Source organism: Molothrus aeneus, unplaced genomic scaffold (genome assembly GCF_037042795.1).
Source record: "Molothrus aeneus isolate 106 unplaced genomic scaffold, BPBGC_Maene_1.0 scaffold_30, whole genome shotgun sequence".
Classification (NCBI taxonomy): domain Eukaryota; kingdom Metazoa; phylum Chordata; class Aves; order Passeriformes; family Icteridae; genus Molothrus; species Molothrus aeneus.
The window spans coordinates 3324649-3346403 of NW_027098964.1; the positions used below are offsets into that span (position 1 = coordinate 3324649).

The following is a 21755-nucleotide window of genomic DNA, read 5'->3' on the forward strand; positions in this document are numbered from 1 at the left end:
ATTCCCCCCCATATAAAGACCCCAATTCCTTCTCTATATGGACACCCCAATTCCCCCCCTAGAAGACCCCAAATCTTTTTCCTTATCTACTTTCCTCCCTGGGGACACCCCCATTTCCTCCCGTGCCCCCCAATCCTCTCCCCGTGTCTCCCCAGGAGTGCAGTGCATCCCCCAGCGCGCCGCTTTGCTCAAATCCATGCTGAACTTCCTCAAAAAAGCCATCCAAGACCCCGCCTTCTCCGACGGCATCCGGCACGGTGCGTGGTCCCCGATGTCCCCAAACCCCCCTGCCCCGCCCCTCCCCTCCTGGTGGGTGGCAGGGGTGGTGGCGGCGGCGGCGGCGGCACTGACCCCGCGGTGTCCCCGCAGTGATGGACGGCTCGCTGCCCACCTCGCTGAAGCACATCATCAGCAACGCCGAGTACTACGGCCCCTCGCTGTTCCTGCTGGGTGAGCCACGCCCCGGCCCCACCCGGGCAGCGCGGGGCGGGCACGGAGCGGGGACCCCGCCAGGTGCCCTACCTGCCCTCAGTGCCCCCCTCTCTCCTCCGCCGCAGCGACCGAGGTGGTGACGGTCTTCGTGTTCCAGGAGCCCTCGCTGCTGTCCTCGCTGCAGGACAACGGCCTCACCGACGTCATGCTGCACGCTCTGCTCATCAAGGATGTGAGTGGGGCTTGCTGGCACCTGTCCTGCACCTGACACCTGTCCTGCACCTGTCACCTGTCCTGCACCTGACACCTGTCCCCTTGTGTGCCCCTTCATCTGCCCCCTCACGTGTCTTGTTGTGTGTTCACTCACTGATGTCACTGCTCATCGAGGCCATGAGTGTGGCTTACCTGTCCTACACCTGACACCTGTCCCCTTGTGTATCCCTTCATCTGCCCCCTCATGTGTCCTGTTGTGTGTTCTCTCACTGATGTCACTGCTCATCGAGGCCATGAATGTGGCTTACCTGTCCTACACCTGTCACCTGTCCTGTCCTACACCTGTCCTTACCTGTCCTACACCTGTCACCTGTCCCCTTGTGTATCCCTTCATCTGCCCCCTCACATGTTGTCCTGTTGCGTGTTCTCTCACTGATGTCATTGCTCATCAAGGCCATGAGTGTGGCTTACCTGTCCTACACCTGACACCTGTCCTACACCTGTCACCTGTCCTACACCTGTCACCTGTCCCCTTGTGTATCCCTTCATCTGTCCCCTCATATGTCCTACTATGTGTTCTCTCACTGATGTCACTGCTCATCAAGGCCATGAGTGTGGCTTACCTGTCCTACACCTGTCACCTGTCCTACACCTATCACCTTACGTGTCCTGCACTTGTCCCCTTACCTGTCCCCTTGTGTATCCCCTCAATGAAGTCGTGGTACTCATGGAGGCCGTGAGTGCAGTCCCTCACCTGTCCAGCACCTGTCTTCACCTCTGTCACCTCATCTGTCCTCTTGCTGTCCCACACCTGTCCCATGTCTTGGACCCTCCCACACCTGTCCTGCACCTGTTGCTCGTTTGTTTCATTTCCTGTTCATGCACCTGTTCCATCTCCTCTCCCTGTGCTTGTCCCCTCATCTGTTCTCTCATCTCTGTCCTTGTGTTTCCCAGCACCTGTTCTCTCGTATGTCCCCTCACCTGTCTTTGCATCTGTTCCATTTCCTGCCCTGCACCTGTCCCATGTCCCTGTGCCTGTTCCATTTCCTGTCCCCTGCTGCTGTTCCCCACCTGTTCTATTTCCCATCCCTTGCACCTGTCCCCTCACCCGTGCCCCACACCTGTCCCATTACCTGCCTTGCACCTGTTCCACCGCCTGTTGCCACATCTGCCCTTCACTCGTCCCCACACCTGCTTTGCACCTCTCCCATTTTCTCTCCTACACCTGCTCCAGGTCTGCCTCTCACCTGTCTGCTCACCTGTCCTGTGCCTGCCACCACACCTGTCCCAGCCCCACCCCAGATCTGCCTCCCTTCCTGCTGCTCACCTGCCCATGCTGGTGACAAACCTGCCCAGTGTCTGTGCCAGCTTTGCCCCTCACCTGCCCAATGTCTGTGCCAGCTTTGCCCTTCACCTGCCTGTGCAACACCTGCCCAGTGTCTGTGCCAGCTTTGCCCCTCACCTGCCCAGTGTCTGTGCCAGCTTTGCCCCTCACCTGCCTGTGCAACACCTGCCCAGTGTCTGTGCCAGCTTTGCCCCTCACCTGCCCAGTGCCTGCCCCACCACCTGTCCCTCCCTTTCCCCAGCCCTGCCCTGTGTCTGCCCCACACCAGGTGTGTCCCCAGCCCCTGACCTGCCCCAGGTGTGTCCTATGTCCCTCACCTGCCCTCACCTGTGCAGGTGCCGGCGACGCGGGAGGTTCTGGGCTCTCTGCCCAACGTGTTCAGCGCTCTGTGCCTGAACGCGCGGGGGCTGCAGAGCTTCGTGCAGTGCCAGCCCTTCGAGCGCCTCTTCAAGGTGCTGCTGTCCCCCGACTACCTGCCCGCCATGCGCCGCCGCCGCAGCTCCGACCCCCTGGGTGAGCGGGGGACGCTGGAGACATTGGGGGGACTGGGGATACTGGGGATATTGGAGACACTGGGGATACTGAGGGATACTGGGGACATTAGGGGGACTGGGGATACTGGGGACACTGGGGGTACAGAGGGATACTGGGAGAACTGGGGATACTGGGGACACTTGGGGTACTGAGGGATACTGGGGACATTGAGGGTATTGAGGGATACTGGGGACATTGAGGGATACTGGGGACACTGGGGGTATTGAGGGACATTGGGGGTACTGGGGGACACTGGGGACACTGGGGGTATTGAGGGATACTGGGGACATTGGGGGTACTGGGGGATACTGGGGACATTGGGGGTACCAGGGACATTGGGGATACTGTGGGACACTAGGGACAGGGGGTGTACTGGGGGATACTGGGGGATACTGGGGGTATTGAGGTATACTGGGGACATTGGGGGTACTGGGGGACACTGGGGACACTGGGGGTACCAGGGGTACTGAGGGATACTGGGGACACCAGGGACGCTGAGGACCCTTCCAGCATTTTAGCAAAGCGTCATCCTAACGTTTAAATAATTTCCTTATTTTTTGGAGACACTCGTGTTTATTTTAGGCATTACTCCTTACTTATTTAACTCCCAAAGCCATTTCTGTCCCCCCAAAACCTGCTGTGCCCCCCCAGAATCACCTCTGCCCCCCCTAAACACTCTGTGTCCCCCCACCAGGTGACACAGCCTCCAACCTGGGCAGCGCCGTGGACGAGCTGATGCGACACCAGCCCACGCTCAAGACCGATGCCACCACTGCCATCATCAAGGTGACAACCTGGGAGGGGACCCTCGTGGGGGGTTCAGGGCCCCCCAAACTCTGCCCAGGCTCCCCCTAAATGCCAACCCTTCCCCAGCTGCTGGAGGAGATCTGCAGCCTGGGCCGGGACCCCAAGTACATCTGCCAGAAGCCGTCGATGCAGAAGGCGGACGGGACGGCGGCTGCGCCGCCCCCGCGCTCGCCCCACGCCGCCGAGGAGGCCTCGAGCGAGGATGAGGAGGAGGAGGAAGTGCAGGCCATGCAGAGCTTCGGGGCTGCCCAGCAGAGCGAGGCAGAGCCCAGCCAGACGTGAGCAGACAGGGCAGCCTGGGGTGTCCCCAGGTCACTTTTGTGGCGCCAGGGATCTGCGCTCAGTCCTGAATTATTGATGGTCTGGGGTGGGGAGGATCCTTTGGGAGCTGGGGAAGGATGTGGAGGGTCCTGAGGGAGCTGGGGAAGGGTCTGGGGGAGCTGGGGAAGGGTATGGAGGGTCCTGAGGGAGCTGGGGAAGGGTCTGGGGGAGCTGGGGAAGGATGTGGAGGGTCCTGAGGGAGCTGGGGAAGGGTCTGGGGGAGCTGGGGAAGGACCAGTGACCCCTCAGTGACTCCAGTGTCTCCTGTCTGTCCCCAGACTCTGTCCCACAAGCCCAAGGTGCTCCAGGGAGGGTCCTGAGGGAGCTGAGGAAGGGTCTGGGGGAGCTGGGGAAGGATGTGGAGGGTCCTGAGGGAGCTGGGGAAGGGTCTGGGGGAGCTGGGGAAGGACCAGTGACCCCTCAGTGACTCCAGTGTCTCCTGTCTGTCCCCAGACTCTGTCCCACAAGCCCAAGGTGCTCCAGGGAGGGTCCTGAGGGAGCTGGGGAAGGGTCTGGGGGAAGCTGGGGAAGGATGTGGAGGGTCCTGAGGGAGCTGGGGAAGGGTCTGGGTGATTCTGGGGGAGCTGGGGAAGGGGTTCAGCCTAGAGAAAAGGGATTGGGGGAAAAATTCAGGCTGGAAATTGGCAACAACTCCCCAGAAAGAGTCTGGCAGGGAGGTGTTAAAGCCAAGCTGGGGTGTGACACTTGGTGATAAGGTGGTGACAAGGTCATGGAGTGGTCTCAGAGGTCTCTCCCAGCCTCATTGGCTCTGGTTTTGTGTCCTGGGGGAGGGGGTCACACCTCCCTCACCGCTCCCTCTGTGCTTGCAGCGTGGTGGGCACGGAGGAGCGCATCCCCATCCCGCTCATGGACTACATCCTCAACGTGGTGAGGCCCAGCACCGTCCCTGGGGGTCCCCACTGGTCCTTCCTGAGCCCTCCTGAGGGGCTTCAGAGCCCCCCTGACCCCCTTTTTGTCCCAGATGAAGTTTGTGGAGTCCATCCTGAGCAACAACACCACGGACGATCACTGCCAGGAGTTTGTGGCCCAGCGGGGGCTGCGGCCGCTCGTCACCATCCTGGGGCTGCCCAACCTGCCCGTGGACTTCCCCACCTCTGCAGCCTGCCAGGCCGTGGCTGGGGTCTGCAAATCCATCCTGGTATGGGCTGGGGGGGCTGCAAATCCATCCTGGGGGGCTGTGAATCCATCCTGGGGGGCTCAAATCCATCCTGGGTGCTGCGAATCCATCCTGGAATGGATCCTGATGACACTCTGTGTCCCCTCCGTGTCCCCAGTCACTGTCCCACGAGCCCAGGGTGCTCCAGGAGGGTTTGGTGACCCCCAGGAGGGTTCAGTGACCCCCGGGAGCGTTCAGTGTCCCCAATGTCCCCTGTCTGTGTCCCCAGACCCTGTCCCACGAGCCCAAGGTGCTGCAGGAGGGTTCAGTGACCCCCGGGAGGGTTCAGTGACCCCCGGGAGGGTTCGGTGACCCCTCAGTGTCCCCAATGTCCCCTCTCTGTGTCCCCAGACTCTGTCCCACGAGCCCAAGGTGCTGCAGGAGGGTTTGGTGACCCCTCAGTGTCCCCAATGTCCCCTCTCTCTGTCCCCAGACTCTGTCCCACGAGCCCAAGGTGCTGCAGGGGGGTTCAGTGACCCCTCAGTGTCCCCAATGTCCCCTGTCTGTGTCCCCAGACCCTGTCCCATGAGCCCAAGGTGCTGCAGGAGGGTTTGGTGCAGCTCGAGGCCGTGCTCTCCGCCCTGGAGCCGCTGCACCGGCCCATCGAGGCCCCGGGGGGGTCGGTGCTGCTGCGGGAGCTGGCGGGGGCCGGGGCCGTGCCCGATGCCACCCTGTCAGCCCAGGCCACCCCCCTGCTGCACGCCCTGACTGCTGCCCACGCCTTCATCATGATGTTTGTGCACACCTGCAGGGTGGGACAGGTAACGGGGCAGGGGTTTGGGGGGGTTTGGGGGGGTTGGAGTGGGGTTTGGGGGGGTTGGAGTGGGGTTTGAGTGGGGTTTGGGGGGATTGGAGTAGGGTTTGGGGGGTTGGAGTAGGGTTTGGGGGGGTTGGAGTAGGGTTTGGGGGGGTTGGAGTGGGGTTTGGGGGGGTTTGGGGGGTTGGAATGGGACTTGGAGGGTTTGAGTGGGGTTTGGGGGGATTGGAGTGGGGTTTAGGGGGGGGTTGGGGGGGTTGGAGGGGTTTGGGGGGATTGGAGTGGGGTTGGAGTGGGGTTTGGATGGGACTTGGAGGGTTTGAATGGGGTTTGGGGGGGTTGGAGTGGGGTTTGGGGGGGTTGGAGTGGGGTTTAGGGGGGGTTTGGGGGGGTTGGATGGGGTTTGGAGGGGGTCGAATGGGGCTTGAGGAGGTTTGAAAGGGGATTGGGGAGGCTGAATGGGGTTTGGGGGGTTTGAGTGGGGTTTGGGGAGGAGCTCTGGGGTCTCAGGGAATGTTGGGGTCCCACTGTCCCCCCCCAGAGCGAGATCAGGGCCATCTCCGTGAACCAGTGGGGGTCCCAGCTGGGGCTGAGCGTGCTGGGCAAGCTGAGCCAACTCTACTGCTCCCTGGTGTGGGAGAGCACCGTGCTGCTGTCCCTCTGCACCCCCAACAGGTACTGGGGACACTGGGAGGGACTGGGAGGGGTTGGGGGGCACTGGGAGGGACTGGGAGGGGTTGGGAGGCACTGGGAGGGCACTGGGAGGGACTGGTGAGGGTTTGGGGGACACTGGGCTGAGCCAGCTGTGTTGTTTGCTGGTGTGGTGCACCCCAAACAGGTACTGGGAGAACACTGGGGGCACTGGTGAGGGTTTGGGGGGCACTGGCAGGGCACTGGTGGAGGTTTTGGGGACACTGGGGGGACACTGGGCTGAGCCAGCTGTGCTGCTCCCAGAGTCTGTACCCCCTTACCAGGTTACTGGGAGGCACTGGTGAGGGTTTGGGTGGCACTGGGGGGCACTGGAGGCACTGGTGAGGGTTTGGGGGGCACTGGGGGGCACTGGAGGCACTGGTGAGGGTTTGGGGGGCACTGGGAGGGCACTGGGAGGATACTGGAGGCACTGGTGAGGCTTTGGGTGGCACTGGGTGGCACTGGGAGGGCACTGGAGGCACTGGTGAGGCTTTGGGGGGCACTGGGAGGGCACTGGAGGCACTGGTGAGGCTTTGGGGGGCACTGGGAGGGTACTGGAGGAACTGGTGAGGCTTTGGGGGGCACTGGGAGGGCACTGGAGGAACTGGTGAGGGTTTGGGTGGCACTGGGAGGGCACTGGGAGGATACTGGAGGCACTGGTGAGGCTTTGGGTGGCACTGGGAGGGCACTGGGAGGATACTGGAGGCACTGGTGAGGCTTTGGGTGGCACTGGGAGGGCACTGGGAGGGCACTGGAGGAACTGGTGAGGGTTTGGGGGCACTGGGAGGGCACTGGGAGGGCACTGGAGGAACTGGTGAGGGTTTGGGGGGCACTGGGAGGGCACTGCTGGAGGTTTTGGGGACACTGGGCTGAGCCAGCTGTGCTGCTCCCAGTGTCCGTACCCCACCCCCTTTCCAGGTTACTGGGGGGCACTGGGGGGCACTGGGGGGGCTCTGTGGTGCCCAGGAGGTGCCCCCAGCCCCGTGACCCCCCCGTGCTCCCCCAGCCTCCCCCCAGGCTGTGAGTTTGGCCAGGCTGACATGCAGAAACTGGTGCCCAAGGAGGAGAAAACGGCCCCCAGCCCCCCCCAGGGCGGCCGCAGGGCAGGTGGGGCTGGGGAAGGGCTTGGGGGGCGTTTGGGGGGAGATCGATGGGGATTTTGGGGGGTTTGGGGAGGGTTTGGGGGGATTTTGGGGGGTTTGGGGAGGGTTTGGGGGGATTTTGGGGGGTTTGGGGAGGGTTTAGGGAGATTGATGGGGGTCTGGGGGGATTTGGGGGGATTTCGGGAGGGTTTGTAGGGGTTTTTGGGAGGGTTTCGGAGGGTTTTGGGAGGGTTTGGGGGGATTTCTGGGGGGTTTTGGGAGGGTTTGGGGGGGATTTCTGGGGGTCTGGGGGATTGATGGGGGTCTGGGGGGGATTTGGGGGGATTTCGGAAGGGTTTGGGGAGGGTTTGGGGGGATTTTGGGGGGTTTTCGGGAGGGTTTGGGGGGTTTTGGGAGGGTTTGGGGGGGATTTCTGGGGGTTTTGGGAGGGTTTGGGGGGGATTTTGGGAGGGTTTGGGGGGATTTTTTGGGTTTTGGGGAGGGTTTGGGGGGGGGTTGGGAGGATTTGGGGGGTTTTTGGGAGGGTTTGGGGGGATTTTGGGGGGTTTTGGGGAGGGTTTGGGGGATTGATGTGGGTCTGGGGGGGATTTATGGGGGTTATGGGGAGAATTTATGGGGGTTTTGGGGGGGCTTTATCAGGGTTTTGGGGGGGCTTTATCAGGGTTTTGGGGGACTGGGGAGGGTCTCTGGGGCAGGTTGGGTTTGGGGGGGGTCTCTGTGGGAAAGGTGAATTTTCGGGGGGGATCTCTCTAGGACATGTCAGGTTTGGGGGGTGCCTTTGTAGGAATTTCCAGTTTTTGGGGGGTCTCTGTGGGAAGGGTCAGTTTTGGGAGGGGGTCTCTGTAGGATTTCCCAGTTTTTGGGGGTCTCTGTGGGAAGGGTCAGTTTTGGGGGTCTCTGTGGGAAGGGTCAGTTTTGGGAGGGGGTCTCTGTAGGATTTCCCAGTTTTGGGAGGGGGTCTCTGTAGGATTTCCCAGTTTTTGGGGGTCTCTGTGGGAAGGGTCACTTTTGGGGGGTCTCTATGGGTCTCTCACCCCATTCCCCCCACAGAGGGCGAGGTGGAGGCCCCGGGTCCTGCAGGGGGGGTGGGCAGTGACCCCCCCCCAGCCCAGGGGCTGCTGGAGGGGATGGGGCTGGAGGGGGAGCCCCTGGCCCCCATGGAGACGGACGAGCCCAGCGCCAGCGACCCCAAAGCCAAGGCCAAGATCACCCCGGCCATGGCCGCCCGCATCAAACAGATCAAACCCCTGCTCTCCGGTGAGGGGGGACCCAAAAATGGGGCTGGGGGCTTCAGAAACGGCCTGGGGGACCCCAAAAATGGTCTGAGGGTCCTGAAAATTGGGGTAGGGGACTCCAAAAATGGTCTGAGGGTCCTGAAAATTGGGGTAGGGGGCTTCAAAAATGGCCTGGGGGATCCAGAAATGGAGTTGGGGGCTCCAGAAATTGGGTTGGGGGGTTCTAAAAACTGCCTGAGGGACCCCAAAAACTGCCTGAGGGACCCCAAAACCAAGCTGAGGGACCCCAAAACTGTGTTAGGGGGTTCTAAAAATGAGTCTGGGGGCTCCAGAAACAGCTTGGGGGACCCCAAAAATGGCCTGAGGGTCCTGAAAATCGGGGTAGGGGGTTTCAAAAATGGCCTGGGGGATCCAGAAATTGGGTTGGGGGGTTCTAAAAACTGCCTGAGGGACCCCAAAAATGGCCTGAGGGACCCCAAAACCAAGCTAAGGACCCTAAAACTGTGTTAGGGGCCTCTAGAACAGCTTGGGGGATCCCAGGCGTCTCAGCCCTGTCCCCTCTCAGGGGTCTCACTGTCCCCATGTCCCCACAGCCTCATCGCGGTTGGGCCGGGCACTGGCCAAGTTTGTCCCCCGTGTCCCTCTGTGCCCCGTGTCCCTCTGTCCCCACCCAGGGTCTCACTGTCTCCATGTCCCCACAGCCTCATCGTGGCTGGGCTGGGCTCTGGCCGAGCTTGTCCTTTGTCCCTCTGTCCCCCGTGTCCCTCTGTCCCCCCCCAAGGGTCTCACTGTCCCCATGTCCCCACAGCCTCATCACGGTTGGGCCGGGCTCTGGTCGAGCTTGTCCCCAGTATCCCTTTGTCCCCCATGTCCCTCTGTCCCCTGTGTCCCTCTGTCCCCCACATCCCCCGTGTCCCTCTGTCCCCCCCCAAGGGTTTCACTGTCCCCATGTCCCCACAGCCTCATCACGGTTGGGCTGGGCTCTGGCCGAGTTTGTCCCCCGTGTCCCTCTGTCCCCCGTGTCCCTCTGTGCCCCGTGTCCCCCGTGTCCCCACCCGGGGTCTCACTGTCCCCATGTCCCCACAGCCTCATCGCAGTTGGGCTGGGCTCTGGCTGAGTTTGTCCCCAGTATCCCTTTGTCCCCCGTGTCCCTCTGTCCCCTGTGTCCCCCGTGTCCCTCTGTCCCCACCCGGGGTCTCACTGTCCCCATGTCCCCACAGCCTCGTCGCGGCTGGGCCGGGCTCTGGCCGAGCTCTTTGGGCTGCTGGTCAAGCTGTGCGTGGGCTCCCCGGTGCGGCAGCGCCGCAGCCACCACGCGGCCGCCGCCGCCCCCGCGCCCACCGCGGCCGCCCGCGCCACGGCCTCGGCGCTGACCCGGCTGCTGACCAAGGGGCTGAGCTGGCAACCGCCCCCCTACACCCCCACGCCACGGTTCCGGTCAGTGACCACGGGGACAGCGGGGAAAATGGGGACAGTGGGATTGGGGATGGGAACCGGAACTGGGATGGGATGGGAACAGGAGCTGGGATGGAATGGGAACAGGAACTGGGATGGGATGGGAACAGGAACTGGGATGGGAACTGGGATGGGAACAGGAACTGGGATGGGATGGGATGAGAAGAGGAACTGGGATGGGAACTGGGATGGGAACGGAACAGGAACTGGGATGGGATGGGATGGGATGGGATGGGAACAGGAGCTGGGATGGGAACAGGAAACTGGGATGGGATGGGATGGGATGGGATGGGATGGGATGGGATAGGATGGGGATGGGCACGGCCTCGGCGCTGACACAAGGGGCTGAGCTGGCAACTGCCCCCCTACACCCCCACACCACGGTTCTGGTCAGTGACCACAGGGACAGTGGGGGCAATGGGATGGGAACGGGAACGGGAATGGGAATGGGAATGGGAATGGGAATGGGAATGGGAATGGGCAGGGCTGGGAATAGGGTAGGGCTGAGGCTGGAACGGGAGGATCTGGGAGTGGGAATGCGGCAGGGAGGGTGCAGGAGAGGGGTGAGGTTGGGAATGGGGCGGGCTTGGAAAGGGGAAGGGCTGGGATTACAGGGACAGGGATGGAAGAGACAAGGACAGGGACAGGGATAGGGACAGGGATGGCTCTGCCACCTCCAGGGACGGAGCTTGAGCAGTGCCTGTGCCCAGTGCTGCGGGCAGTGCCCACGGCCGTGCCCAGTGCCCTGCCCAGCTCTGACCCCAGCCCGTGCCCCCAGGCTGACGTTCTTCATCTGCTCGGTGGGGTTCACGTCGCCCATGCTCTTCGACGAGCGCAAGTTCCCCTATCACCTCATGCTGCAGAAATTCCTCTGCTCCGGCGGCCACAACGCCCTCTTCGAGTGAGCTGGACACTGACCGGACACTGGACACTGAGCACACACTGAGCATGGGCCCTGAACACTGCCCAGACACTGACCATGGGCCCCAGACACTGCCCAGACACTGCCCATGGACCCCAGACACTGCCCAGACACTGCCCATGGACCCCAGACACTGACCATGGGCCCCAGACACTGCCCAGACACTGCCCATGGGCCCTGAACACTGCCCAGACACTGCCCATGGGCCTCAGACACTGCCCAGACACTGCCCATGGGCCCCAGACACTGCCCAGACACTGCCCATGGGCCCCAGACACTGCCCATGGACACAGGACATGGATTGTGGATGCTGACCACACACTGACCAATGCCCCTGGACCCTGACCCTGGACACTGACACTGATCCTGGGACCCCCCTGGGACACTGACCCTGACCCTGGACACTGACCCTGACCCTGGACACTGATCCTGGACACTGACCCTGACCCTGGACACTGACCCTGACCCTGGACACTGACCCTGGACACTGACCCTGACCCTGGACACTGACCCTGACCCTGGACACTGACCCCTCCAGCTCCCTTCCTGTGGGTGGAGGGACACTCCCAACACCCAAAATCCCTTTTCTCCCCCAGGACCTTTAACTGGTCCCTCCCATGACCTTAGGGTCCCTCCCATGACCTCGGGGTCCCGATCAACACCCCAAATTCCCCCCAGACCCTTTAACTGGTCACTCCCATGACCTTGGGTTCCCTCCCATGACCTTGGGGTCCCTCCCATGTCCTTGGAGTCCCTCCCATGACCTCGGGGTCCCTCCCATGACCCTGGGGTCCCTCCCATGACCCTGGGGTCCCTCCCAACACCCCAAATCCCTTTTTCCCCCCCAGGACCTTTAACTGGGCGCTGTCCATGGGGGGCAAGGTGCCGGTTGGGGAGGGTCTGGAGCACCCTGACCTGCCGGACGGCACCGGTGAGTTCCTGGACGCGTGGCTGATGCTGGTGGAGAAGATGGTGAACCCCAGCACGGTGCTGGAGTCCCCCCACGCGCTGCCTGCCAAGGCCCCCCCGCATGGACACCCCCCCTTCAGCGCCCTGCGCTTCCTCGTGGTCACCCAGAAGGTGGGCAGGGGGAAAAACGGGGTTTGGGCAGGGGAAATGGGGTTTGGGGAGGGGGAAATGGGGTTTGGGGAGGGGAAATGGGGTTTGGGATGGGGAAATGGGGTTTGGGGAGAGGAAATGGGGTTTGGGGAGGGGAAATGGGGTTTGGGCAGGGGAAATGGGGTTTGGGACAGGGAAATGGGGTTTGGGACAGGGAAATGGAGTTTGGGAATGGGAAATGGGGTTTGGGCAGGGGAAATGGGGTTTGGGCAGGGGAAATGGGGTTTGGGCAGGGGAAATGGGGTTTGGGATGGGGAAATGGGGTTTGGGATGGGGAACTGGGGTTTGGGGAGGGGAAATGGGGTTTGGAGAGGGGAAATGGGGTTGGGGAGGGGGAAATGGGGTTTGGGGAGGGGGAAATGGGGTTTGGGGAGGGGAAATGGGGTTTGGGAAGGGGAAATGGGGTTTGAGTGGGGGGATATGGTGGGGGCTGGGGGGGAAGCTGCAATCCCCCCCTCCCCAAAACCCGTGTCCCCACCTTGTCTCCGCCATATTCCCACTGTGTCCCCACTGAACGCCCTCCATGTCCCCTGCCTGTCCCCACCGTGTCCCCGCTGTGTCCCCACCGTGTCCTTGTCTGTCTCCACGTCTCCACCATATCCCCACCTTCTCTCCACTGTGACCCCACCATGTCCCACCATGTCCCCACCATGTCCCCACTGTACTCCCTCCATGTCCCCTACCTGTCCCCACCGTGTCCTTGTCTGTCTCCACTGTGTTCCTACCATGTCCCCACCATGTCCCCACCTTCTCTCCACTGTGACCCCACCATGTCCCCACCTTCTCCCTGCCATGTCCCACCATGTCCCACCATGTCCTTACCATGTCCCACCATGTCCCCACCTTCTCTCCACTGTGACCCCACCATGTCCCCACCATGTCCCACCATGTCCCACCATGTCCCCACCTGCTCCCTGCCATGTCCCCACCATGTCCCACCATGTCCCCACAATGTCCCCACCTTCTCCCCCCTGTGTCCCCACCGTGTCCTTGTCTGTCTCCACCGTGTCCCTGCCATGTCCCCACAATGTCCCCACCTTCTCTCCACTGTGACCCCACCATGTCCCCACCTTCTCCCTGCCATGTCCCTACCATGTCCCACCATGTCCCCACCTTCTCCCCACCATGTCCCCCCTATATCCCACCGTGTCCCCGCTGCTGTCCCCACCGTGTCCCACCATGTCCCCACCATGTCCCACCGTGTCCCCACCTGCTCCCCACCATGTCCCACCATGTCCCCACCTGCTCCCCACCATGTCCCCCCTATATCCCACCGTGTCCCTGCTGCTGTCCCCACCATGTCCCACCGTGTCCCTGCTGCTGTCCCCACCATGTCCCACCGTGTCCCCACGGTTTCCCCGCGCGTCCCCAGGCCGCGTTCGCCTGCATCAAGCAGCTGTGGCAGCGGCGGCCGCTGAAGGTGTACGGGGGGCGCATGGCCGAGTCCATGCTGGCCATCCTGTGCCACATCCTGCGCGCGGAGCCGCTGCTGCGCGAGCGCCTGGGCCGCGAGCGAGAGGGGCCCGCGCCCGACGAGCCCGGGGCAGACGAGGGGGGAGCCCGCAGGGAGCCCCACGTCAACCAGCAGCAGCTGCAGCAGGTGTGGGGCTGGGATATGGGGGGTGGGAGGGGGAGAAATGGGGGTGGGAGGGGGAAAATGGGGGTGGGACAAAAAAATGGGAGGTGGGATGGAGAAATGGGGGTGGGAGGGGGAAAATGGGAGGTGGGATGGAGAAATGGGGGTGGGAGGGGAAAATGGGAGGTGGGATGGAGAAATGGGGGTGGGAGGGGGAAAAATGGGGGTGGGAAGGGGAAATATGGGGGTGGGAGGCTGAAAACTGAGGGGTGGAAGAGAAAAATGGGGGTGGGAGCTCAAAAACTGAAAGATGGGGTGGGACAGAAAACTGAGGAGTGGGACAAAAAAATGGGAGGTGGGATGGAGAAATGGGGGTGGGAGCTCAAGAACTGAAAGATAAGAGGTCAAAAACTGAGGGGTGGGACAAAAAAATGGGAATGGGAGCTCAAGAACTGAAGGATGGAGTGGGATAGAAAACTGAGGGGTGGGACAAAAAAATGGGAGGTGGGATGGAGAAATGGGGGTGGGAGGGGGAAAAATGGGGGTGGGAGGGGGAAATATGGGAGTGGGAGGCTGAAAACTGAGGGGTAGGACAGGAAACTGAGGGATGGGATGGAACAATGGGGGTGGGAGCTCAAGAACTGAAGGATAAGAGGTCAAAAACTGAGGGGTGGGACAAAAAACTGGGGGTATGAGATGTTGAAAAATGGGGGGTGGGACAGAAAAGTGAGGGGTGGGATGGAAAAATGGGGGTGGGAGCTCAAAAACTGAAGGATGGGATGGAAAAAACTGAGGGGTGGGACAAAAAAAATGGGAGGTGGAAGGGAAGAATGGGGTGGAAGAGAAAAATGGGGGTGTGGGATGGCAAAATGGGAGGTGGGAGGTCCCACCAGCTCCTCCTCAAACCCCTCCCCGTGCCCCCAAACCCCTCCCTGTGCCCCCAAACCCCTCCCCGCGCCCCCAAATCCCCCCTGACCCCTGTGTGTGCCCCCTCCCCAGCTGATGGACATGGGTTTCTCCCGGGAGCACGCCATGGAGGCCCTGCTCAACACCAACACCATGGAGCAGGCCACCGAGTACCTGCTCACCCACCCACCCCCGCTCATGGGGGGCTCAGCACGGGTCAGTGGGGCTGGGGGGGCACAACGGGGGGGGCTGGAGCGGGGAAAGGGGAAATGGGGGGGATTTGGGGGGGTCCTGCAGTGGGGGAAGGGAGATAAGGAGGATTTGGGGCATCAGCGAGGGGTTTGGGGGGGTCCTGCAATGGGGGAAGGGGAAATGAGGGGGGTTTGGGAGGGATCCCAAGGGGTTTTGGGGGGGTCCTGAGTGGTTTTTAGAGGTTCCTGGGGGTTTGGGAGGGATCCCAAAGGGTTTTGGGGGGTCCTGAGTGGTTTTTAGAGGTTCCTGGGGGGGTTTGGGAGGGATCCCAAGGGGTTTTGGGGGGTCCTGAGTGGTTTTTAGAGGTTCCTGGGGGGGTTGGGAGGGATCCCAAGGGGTTTTGGGGGGTCCTGAGTGGTTTTTAGAGGTTCCTGGGGGGGGTTGGGAGGGATCCCAAGGGGTTTTGGGGGGTCCTGAGTGTTTTTTAGAGGTTCCTGGGGGGGTTTTGGGATGTTTTGAGGGCGAGGTCCTGGGGAATTTTTGGAGTGCTTTAGGGGGGATTTGGGAGTTCCTGGTGGATTTTGAGGTGGTTTGGGTGGTTTTTGGGGTACCCGGGGGTTTTTGGGATGCTCTTGGGGGGGTTTTGGGGTGCTCTTGGGGGTCCTCACAGCCCCTGACGCTGCCCCCCCAGGACCTGAGCATGTCAGAGGAGGATCAGATGATGAGAGCCATCGCCATGTCCCTGGGCCAGGACATCCCCATGGAGCAGCGCGCCGAGTCCCCAGAGGTGGGACCCCCAGAAACCCCAGTTCCTGTGCCAAAAACCCCATTTCCCTTCCCCAAACCCCATTTCCTGTCCCAAAAACCCCATTTCCCTGCCCCAAATCCTATTTCCATACCCCTGTTTCTCTCCCCAAACTCCCATTTCTCCCCCATTTCCCTGCCCCAAACCCCATTTCTCCCCCATTTCCATCCTCCAAAGCCCATTTCCCTACCCAATACCCTCATTTCTCCCCCATTACCCTTCCCCAAACCCCATTTCCCTTCCCCAAACCCCATTTCTCCCCACAAACCCCCATTTCCCTGTCCCAAACCCCATTTCCCTACCCAAACCCCCATTTCTCCTCCATTTCCCTTCCCCAAACCCCCATTTCTCCCCCATTTCCCTGCTCCAAACCCCATTTCCCTGTCCCAAACCCCCATTTCCCTGTCCCAAACCCCCGTTTCCCTTCCCCAAACCCCCATTTCTCCCCCATTTCCCTGTCCCAAACCCCCATGTCTCCCCCATTTCCCTGTCCCAAACCCCCATTTCTCCCCCATTTCCCTGCCCCAAACCCCCATTTCTCCCCCATTTCCCTGTCCCAAACCCCCATTTCCCTGTCCCAAACCCCCATTTCCCTGTCCCAAACCCCCATTTCCCTGTCCCAAACCCCCATTTCTCCCCCATTTCCCTTCCCCAAACCCCCATTTCCCTGTCCCAAACCCCCATTTCTCCCCCATTTCCCTGTCCCAAACCCCCATGTCTCCCCCATTTCCCTGTCCCAAACCCCCATTTCTCCCCCGTTTCCCTTCCCCAAACCCCCATGTCTCCCCCATTTCCCTGTCCCAAACCCCCATTTCTCTCCCATTTCCCTGTCCCAAACCCCCATTTCTCCCCCATTTCCCTGTCCCAAACCCCCATTTCTCCCCCATTTCTGCCCCAAACCCCCATTTCTCCCCCTTTCCCCCCCTCCTCACCCCATCTCCCCCTCAGGAGGCCGCGTGCCGCAAGGAGGAGGAGGAGCGGCGGGCGCGGGAGCGGCAGGAGGAGGAGGAGGCCAAGTGCCTGGAGAAGTTCGAGGGGGCCGAGCCCCTGGAGGCGGCCGAGCTCGGGGCCTTCACGGACTCGATGCTGCCCGGCTGCTCTCAGCTGCTGGACGAGCTGCCCGACACCGTCTACCGCGTCTGCGACCTGCTGATGACGGCCGTGCGCCGCAACGGCCCGGCCTACCGCGACAGCGTGCTCAAACAGGTGGTGCAGCAGGTATGGAGCCCTAAACCCGGCCTGAACCTGCCTTAAACCCAGCCTAAACCCGTCCTGAACCAGCCCTGAGACCCCTAAACCAGCCCCGAGACCCCTAAACCCACCCTGAACCAGCCCCGAGCCCCCTAAACCAGCCCCGAGACCCCTGACCCCAACGATGGCTGTGCACTGCAATGGCCCGGCCTATCCGGGACAGTGTGCTCAAAGAGGTGGTGCAGCAGGTATGGAGCCCTAAACCCGGCCTAAACCTGCCTTAAACCCAGCCTAAACCCACCCTGAACCAGCCCCGAGACCCCTGACCCCAACGATGGCCATGCACTGCAATGGCCCGGCCTATCCGGGACAGTGTGCTCAAAGAGGTGGTGCAGCAGTTATGGAGCCCTAGAGCCAGCCTAAACCTGCCCTAAACCTGGCCTAAACGCACCCTGAACCGGCCCTGAGACCCCTAAACCAACCCTGAGACCCCTGACCCCGTGCACTGCAATGGCCCGGCCTACGCGGGACAGTGTGCTCAAACAGGAGCCTTAAACCCAGCCTAAACCCAGCCTAAACCTGCCCTAAACCCATCCTGAACCAGCCCTGAGACCCCTAAACTTGTGCCAAACATAGCCCAAGACCCACAAACCTGCCCTGAGACCCTCCCAAAACCTCCCCTGAGACCCCCTGAACACCCAGGTGTGTCAGGTGCCCCCCTGAACCCCACTGACCCCTGAACCCCGCTGACCCCTGAACCTCACTGACCCCTGAACCCCACTGACCCCTGAACCCCACTGACCCCTGACCACCCTGAACCCCACTGACCCCTGAACCCCGCTGACCCCTGAACCTCACTGACCCCTGAACCTCGCTGACCCCTGAACCTCGCTGACCCCTGAACCCCGCTGACCTCTCCTGACCACCCTGAACCCCACTGGCCCCTGAACCCCACTGACCCCCCTAAATGTTACTGACCCACTGAACCCTGCTGAGCCCCACTGACCACTCAGCTCCCCCAGGTGTGGGAGCTCCTGCTCAAGGCAGCTGTGCCTCAGTGACCCCCCTGATCCCCCTGAACCTGGTTGACCCTTGACCCCCACTGACCCCCACTGACCACCACTGACCCCCACTGACCACCCTGGCCCTTACTGACCACTGACGCCCCAGGTGTGGGAGGTGGCCGATGTCCTGATCAAAGTGGCCGTGCCCCAGTGACCCCATAACCCCACTGACCCCATAACCCCACTGACCCCATAACCCCACTGCCCACCTTGATCCCCAGTGACCCCTGACCCCCAGTGACCCCATAACCCCAGTGACCCCATAACCCCACTGCCCACCTTGATCCCCACTGACCCTACTGCCCCCTGACCCCACTGACCACTCGGTCCCCCCAGGTGAGGGAAGCAGCCGATGTCCTGATCAAGGCGGCCATGCCCCAGTGACCCCCCTGACCCCCCTGCTGCCCCCTGACCCCACTGACCGCTCATTCCCCCAGGTGTGGGAAGCAGCCGATGTCCTGATCAAGGCGGCCGTGCCGCTGACCACCAGCGACACCAAGACGGTGTCGGAGTGGATCAGCCAAATGGCCACGCTGCCCCAGGCCTCCAACCTGGCCACGCGCATCCTGCTGCTCACCCTGCTCTTCGAGGTACCCCAAAACCCCGGGGGGGACCCCAAAACCTGGGGGAGTGACCACAAAACCCAGGGGGGACCCCAAAACCTGGGAGGGGCAGCCCAAAACCTGGGGGAGTGATCACAGAATGTGGGGGAATGACCACAAAACCTGGGGGAGTGACCACAAAACCTGGTGGGGTTAACCCCAAACCTGGGGGAGTGACCACAAAACCTGGGGGAGTGACCCCAAAACCCGGGGGGGACCCCAAAACCTGGGGGGCTTAACCCAAAACCTGGTGGGGTTAACCCCCAAACCTGGGGGAGTGACCCCAAAACCCGGAGGGGACCCCAAAACCTGTGGGGGAGTGACCCCAAAACCTGAAAGGAGCAGCCCAAAACCTGGGGAGGCACCCCAAAACTTGGAGGGAGCACCCTGGGGTCCCTGGGCCTCACATCCCTCACAAAAGGGGCCGGGTGTTTGCCAGGGGTGACTCATTTTCCAAAAATCCCGAGGTTTGGGGTGGTTTTGGGGTGCTTTGAGGGTGTTTTGGGGGTGTTTGGAATGTTTTTGGGGCGTGCTGGTGTTTTTGGGGTGCCCCAGGAGCTGAAGCTGCCCTGTGCTGTCATGGTGGGGTCCAGCTGCCTGCTGGTTTCCGTGGATATTTTGGGGCCGTTTCTGGGTATTTCGGTCGGGATTTTGGGGCTGTTTCCATGGATATTTTGGGGCTGTTTCTGGGTATTTCGGTCGGGATTTTGGGGCTGTTTCCGTGGATATTTTGGGGCCGTTTCTGGGTATTTCGGTCGGGATTTTGGGGCTGTTTCCGTGGATATTTTGGGGCCGTTTCTGGGTATTTCGGTCGGGATTTTGGGGCTGTTTCGGTGGATATTTTGGGGTGCTGATGTTGTTTTTGGGGTGCCCCAGGAGCTGAAGCTGCCCTGTGCCCGCGTGGTGGAGTCCAGCTGCGTGCTGGACGTGCTGATCAAGCTGCTGGAGGTGGTGCAGCCCTGCCTGCAGGCCGCCAAGGAGCACAAGGAGGTGCAGACCCCCAAGTAAGGAGTGACCCCTCCCAGACCCCCCCCAGAACCCCCCAAAACCCCCCCAGGATGCTCTCACAACTCTTGTGTCCCCCCAAAACCAGGTGGATCACCCCTGTGCTGCTGCTGATTGATTTCTATGAGAAGACGGCCGTGTCCTCCAAGCGCCGCGCGCAGATGAACAAGGTGGGGGTCCTGGGGGACACAGGGGGGAATCTGGGGGGTCCTGGGGGGTTGGGAGGGGTTGGGAGGGGACATGGGGGGCTCCTGGGGACACGTGGTGGGGCTGGGATGGGAGTGGAGCAGCCAGAGTGACACAGGGGGTGACACACAAGGTGCAGGGGGTGACACAGGGAGTGACACAGGGAGGGACACGGGGGGGACACACAGAGCCCTGCAAAGGACCCTTGGGGTCCTGGGGGACAAAGGGGGGACACAGGGGTGACACAGGGGGTGACACAAACGGTCCTGGGGGACACGGGGGGTGACACACAGAGCCCTGCAAAGGACCCTTGGGGTTCTGGGGGACAAAGGGGGGACACAGAGGGTGACACAGAGGGTGACACAGGGGTGACACAGGGGGGGACACACAGAGTCCTGGGGGACAGAGGGGGTGACACAGGGGGTGACACACAAGGTGCCAGGGGTCATAGGGGGGGACACAGGGGTGACACAGAGGGTCCTGGAAGGGGACTTGGGAGTTCTGGGGGGACACAGGGGGTGGCACACAGGGTCCTGGGGGACACAGGGGGTGATGTGAAGGGTCCTGGGGGACACAGGGGGTGATGTGAAGGGTCCTGGGTGACACAGGGGTGATGTGAAGGGTCTGGGGTGACACAGGGGTGATGTGAAGGGTCCTGGGGGACACAGGGGTGATGTGAAGGGTCCTGGGGGACACAGGGGGTGATGTGAAGGGTCCTGGGGTGACACAGGGGTGATGTGAAGGGTCTGGGGTGACACGGGGGGTGATGTGAAGGGTCTGGGGTGACACAGGGGTGATGTGAAGGGTCTGGGGTGACACACACAGCGTCCTGAGGGACACACGGTGTCCCTGTGATGGGCACAGTGACCTCACACCCCCACCACACCCAGCACCACCCGGGGCAGGGTTTGGGGGGCACACGAGGGGCTCCAGGCCGCTGACCCCCCCCTCCCCTCGTGCCCCCCCAGTACCTGCAGGCCACTGGCAACAACTGGCGCTGGTTTGACGACCGCTCCGGCCGCTGGTGCAGCTACAGCGCCAGCAACAACAGCACCATCGACGCCGCCTGGCGCGCCGGGGAGCCCAGCGTGCGCTTCACGGCCGGCCGGCGGCGCTACACCGTGCAGTTCACCACCATGGTGCAGGTGAGGGGCTGGGGACAGCCTGGGGGGCATGGGGACACGGGCTGGGGTCAGCCAGGACATGGGGACACAGCTCCGGGACATGGGGACACGGGCTGGAGTCAGCCAGGACATGGGGACACAGCCTGGGGTCAGCCAGGACATGGGGACCCAGCCCCGGGACATGGGGACACGGGCTGGGGTCAGCCAGGCCATGGGGACACAGCCCTGGGTCATGGGGACACAGCCCCAGGCCATGGGGACACAGCCCTGGGATGTGGGGACACAGCCCCAGGCCATGGGGACACAGCCCTGGGATGTGGGGACACAGCCCCAGGCCATGGGGACACAGCGCTGCACTGTGCAGTTCACCACCACGGTGCAGGTGAGGGGCTGGGGGACATGGGGACATGGCCCATTGTCATGGGGACACTTCCCAGAGTGCAGGGACACAGCCCAGGGTCACCCAGGGCAGGGGGACACAGCCCAGAGTGCAGGGACACAGCCCAGGGTCACCCAGGGCAGGGGGACACACCCCTAAGGGTAGGGGACAGTCCCCTGGTGCCACCCAGCCCAGGGGAACACAACCCCGGTGTCACCCACTGCAGGGGACACCCCCTGATATCACCTCATGGGACAGGGACACCTCGTGGCAGAGGGACACCCCTGGTGTCACCCCATGGGCAGGGGCCCCGGTGTCACCACTGTCACCCCCCGGTGTCCCCAGGTGAACGAGGAGACCGGGAACCGGCGCCCGGTGATGCTGACGCTGCTGAGGCCCCCCCGCGCTGGGAAGGGCCGCGACGAGGGGGGCGCCGAGGACCCCGACGGGAAGGGCAAGGATGAGACCCCCGGTATGGGGCTGGGGGGGGGTCTGAGAGGTCATGGGGGGCATCTGAGGGGTTTTGGGGGAGGGGCAAGGAGGTTATGGGAGCGTTGGAGGGGTTTTGGGTGGTCTGAGGGGGTGATGGGGAAGGGTCTGAGGAGTTATGGAGGA

The 21755-nt window shown here is 62.3% G+C and overlaps 1 protein-coding gene across 1 annotated transcript in view; it reads left to right on the forward strand.

Moving 5' to 3' along the window:
- Nucleotides 1-21755, forward strand: part of HUWE1 (HECT, UBA and WWE domain containing E3 ubiquitin protein ligase 1) — a 77242-nt gene that overhangs the window by 7831 nt on the left and 47656 nt on the right. Inside the window, exons 17-40 of the mRNA XM_066570564.1 lie at nt 156-257; nt 370-450; nt 558-664; nt 2326-2503; nt 3219-3310; nt 3398-3609; nt 4483-4540; nt 4635-4811; nt 5345-5590; nt 6128-6261; nt 7283-7383; nt 8430-8636; nt 9835-10051; nt 10848-10970; nt 11840-12071; nt 13483-13710; nt 14686-14808; nt 15476-15571; nt 16538-16807; nt 18282-18434; nt 19323-19450; nt 19540-19621; nt 20606-20782; nt 21486-21612. Coding sequence (XP_066426661.1) covers nt 156-257; nt 370-450; nt 558-664; nt 2326-2503; nt 3219-3310; nt 3398-3609; nt 4483-4540; nt 4635-4811; nt 5345-5590; nt 6128-6261; nt 7283-7383; nt 8430-8636; nt 9835-10051; nt 10848-10970; nt 11840-12071; nt 13483-13710; nt 14686-14808; nt 15476-15571; nt 16538-16807; nt 18282-18434; nt 19323-19450; nt 19540-19621; nt 20606-20782; nt 21486-21612 — 3651 coding nt within the window. The remainder of the gene's footprint in view (nt 1-155; nt 258-369; nt 451-557; nt 665-2325; nt 2504-3218; nt 3311-3397; nt 3610-4482; nt 4541-4634; nt 4812-5344; nt 5591-6127; nt 6262-7282; nt 7384-8429; nt 8637-9834; nt 10052-10847; nt 10971-11839; nt 12072-13482; nt 13711-14685; nt 14809-15475; nt 15572-16537; nt 16808-18281; nt 18435-19322; nt 19451-19539; nt 19622-20605; nt 20783-21485; nt 21613-21755) is intronic.